This window comes from Hemibagrus wyckioides, linkage group LG02 (genome assembly GCF_019097595.1).
Source record: "Hemibagrus wyckioides isolate EC202008001 linkage group LG02, SWU_Hwy_1.0, whole genome shotgun sequence".
NCBI lineage: Eukaryota > Metazoa > Chordata > Actinopteri > Siluriformes > Bagridae > Hemibagrus > Hemibagrus wyckioides.
The window spans coordinates 1-2,500 of record NC_080711.1 but is presented as its reverse complement, the minus strand read 5'-3'; the positions used below and the strand labels follow the sequence as shown (position 1 = coordinate 2,500).

Below are 2,500 nucleotides of genomic sequence, written 5' to 3'. Positions count from 1 at the left end.
CGCTTCAGACTCGGGAATCTTTTCAGAAGTTCTTGCTTCAACAGTGATTGAACGGAACTTCTTCCCATTCAGATATTCCACTCTGCGCTTTTATTTTGCTTGTATAAATTTCTATTTTTGTACATTTTGATAAAAAACAAAAAACCGATAAACCCAGCCGAAATGGAGACTTCTCAGATCCGTCAGAACTTCCACCGCGACTGCGAGGCCGCCATTAACAAGATGATCAACCTGGAGCTCTACGCCTCCTACACCTACACCTCCATGGTGAGAAGCTCCGAGTGTGTGGAAATGGGCTGGGAGTGGAGGTGGACAGCAGACTGAGTGGGTATGAGAGGTGTTGGTGTACTTTATAGTTCAGTTATTTGACTTTATTTTACCACAGGCCTTCTACTTTTCTCGGGATGACGTCGCGCTCGAGGGTTTCGCGCATTTCTTCAAAGAGAACAGTCACGAGGAGCGCGAGCACGCGGACAAGTTCATGTCCTTTCAGAACAAGAGAGGAGGCCGCATTTTCCTGCAGGATGTCAAGGTAAAAATAATTTATATGGAACATTACTTGGTTCACTTTAACGATCTCTTAAAGATCTACACTTCATTCCATCTAGCAGTGGTGTGATCCGTTTCTGTCCAATCAGAGCCATTACAAACATCACGTGGTTTCTGTTCTCTGGATCAGAGCAAAACACTGTATTTGTGTTGTACAGGATGGTGTGACTCTACTGCCTCGGGTCACTACACTGCTGCTTTTTTTATTTATTTATTTATTTATTTTAACACTGCTGTTTCCTCTAGAAACCGGAGCGTGATGAGTGGGGCAGTGGACTGGAGGCCATGCAGTGTGCTCTGCAGCTGGAGAAGACCGTGAACCAGGCTCTGCTGGACCTGCACAAACTCGCTTCTGATAAAGGAGATCCTCATGTGAGTGTGTTTAATGTTCTTTACACACACACACACACACACCCCCGAGTCAGCAGTCTCGTGCTGAGTCATGGTGCTCACGTGTTCGTGCCCTTTAGCAGAAGTGGACGTGTTTTTAAGATCACGTAAACACAATTGTGTCCGTGACTCAGATGAAGAACCAAAAACATTTTAAAGGGCATTTTCTCTCTACTGAAATTCCTCACTAAAGTTCATCACTGCATATTTACTCTTAACTAAGTGTCGATTTATTTATTTTAAATGAGTTTTTTTTGTTTTGTTTTTTAATTGATCTGATCTTTCTTTTTAGCTGTGTGACTTCCTGGAGTCCCACTATCTGAACGAGCAGGTGGAGGCCATAAAGAAACTGGGTGACCACATCACCAACCTCACCAAGATGGATGCCGCCAACAACCGCATGGCCGAGTACCTGTTCGATAAGCACACCCTGGGAGGAAAGAGTTAAATTAACTCTGTTGTGCAGTGTCCATTAACAGATACTAATAAGAAATGTGATTTGTGTTCCTGTAGAATTGAGTAAACTGTCAAAATCAGATTCCTCTGAACCTTGCTTCAATGTTAATCTCTACTGATTCTGATGAATAAACATTTTTGAGCTGGACTGAGTGTTTTTTTTTTTTTTGTTTGGTCAGTTGAGATGGTCAGGTTGTGTTTCATCGAACACACTAACACTTCATCTGGAAATGAGCTGTCACAGCCTTAAATATAGGGTTATAGTTAAAAGTATGCATCCAGTATAGTTTAAATTAATAAATCGGGGGCAAGCACCAAAGGTATGTCGGTGTCCTATTGTTATGCATCCCCTTTATTACTCATCTGCTACTGGATAGTGGCAATGGCAGCACATAGAACTGTGGCAGAAAGTTTGTGGTAATTGCTGCCGGTGCTCTAGTACACCTTTGGGCCCAATTTGGGAGCATGTTTATGGTCCTAACTTTTGAATTGTGTGTCTAAAACTAAAAGCCAGGCATTCCTTTGGTTCAGATCAGTTCAGTGCACCCTATGATGCAATTTCCTGCTTACCATTACCTTGGATCATGTGTTTCAATCAGAACCAAAATTTGGTACATCAAGAGAGAGCCTCACAAAATGCATCTAAAGACTTTTGATACTCCCAAACATTAGTGACATGGTCCCGAAACAGGAACTGAGGCAGTATCTCAGCAACAACTTCCCGCCCTGACACAAAACTGGGTTTTTCAGAACCATAACCTCAGGCTGTGCAACTCTCTTTGTGTCAGTGCCATCTTCTGGTCAAAAGTTGTAATAACATGCCAAAGATAGCTTCCATTTCAGTGACTTTTTTGCTAATAGTTCCCGAAAATTGTTGTGCATTATCTTGACACCTGTATGGTTAAAAGAAATTTTAATACTCTAGAAATGTTCTACAGATAAAATGTGCCAATGTTTGCACAAACTGGGGAAAAACTGAAAAACCTCAGTATTATTTTTAGATTAGAAAAACAGAAGTTTCTATTTCTAGTTATATTTAATGTTTTGGAACATGACTGTAACATGTTCCTGTTTTAGCGTGCAGGTATAAACAGTCATTCCCTCA

At 41.4% G+C, this 2,500-nt stretch overlaps 2 protein-coding genes across 3 annotated transcripts in view; both read left to right on the top strand.

The window, feature by feature from the left end:
- The window catches only part of aldh16a1 (aldehyde dehydrogenase 16 family, member A1), a 37,259-nt gene extending 37,087 nt beyond the window's left edge, over positions 1–172 (top strand). For both annotated transcript variants that reach the window (XM_058414130.1, XM_058414121.1), the window contains one exon: positions 1–172. This exon is cut by the window's left edge. The gene's annotated coding sequence lies outside the window, so the exon portion shown is untranslated.
- LOC131368182 (ferritin, middle subunit) lies at positions 13–1,543 on the top strand. The gene is made up of 4 exons (XM_058414138.1): positions 13–267; positions 386–532; positions 796–921; positions 1,232–1,543. The coding sequence occupies exons 1-4, from the start codon at positions 163–165 to the stop codon at positions 1,385–1,387; spliced, it is 534 nt and encodes a 177-aa protein (XP_058270121.1). The 5' UTR covers positions 13–162; the 3' UTR covers positions 1,388–1,543.
- The last annotated feature ends 957 nt before the right edge of the window (positions 1,544–2,500 follow it).

Excerpts from the sequence above, each read along its gene's own strand:
- LOC131368182 (XM_058414138.1), top strand. The coding sequence starts at position 163 with ATGGAGACTTCTCAGATCCGTCAGAACTTCCACCGCGACTGCGAGGCC. Across the intron at positions 268-385 it reads CCTACACCTACACCTCCATG|GCCTTCTACTTTTCTCGGGA; the intron begins GTGAGAAGCTCC and ends ATTTTACCACAG. Across the intron at positions 533-795 it reads TTTTCCTGCAGGATGTCAAG|AAACCGGAGCGTGATGAGTG; the intron begins GTAAAAATAATT and ends TGTTTCCTCTAG.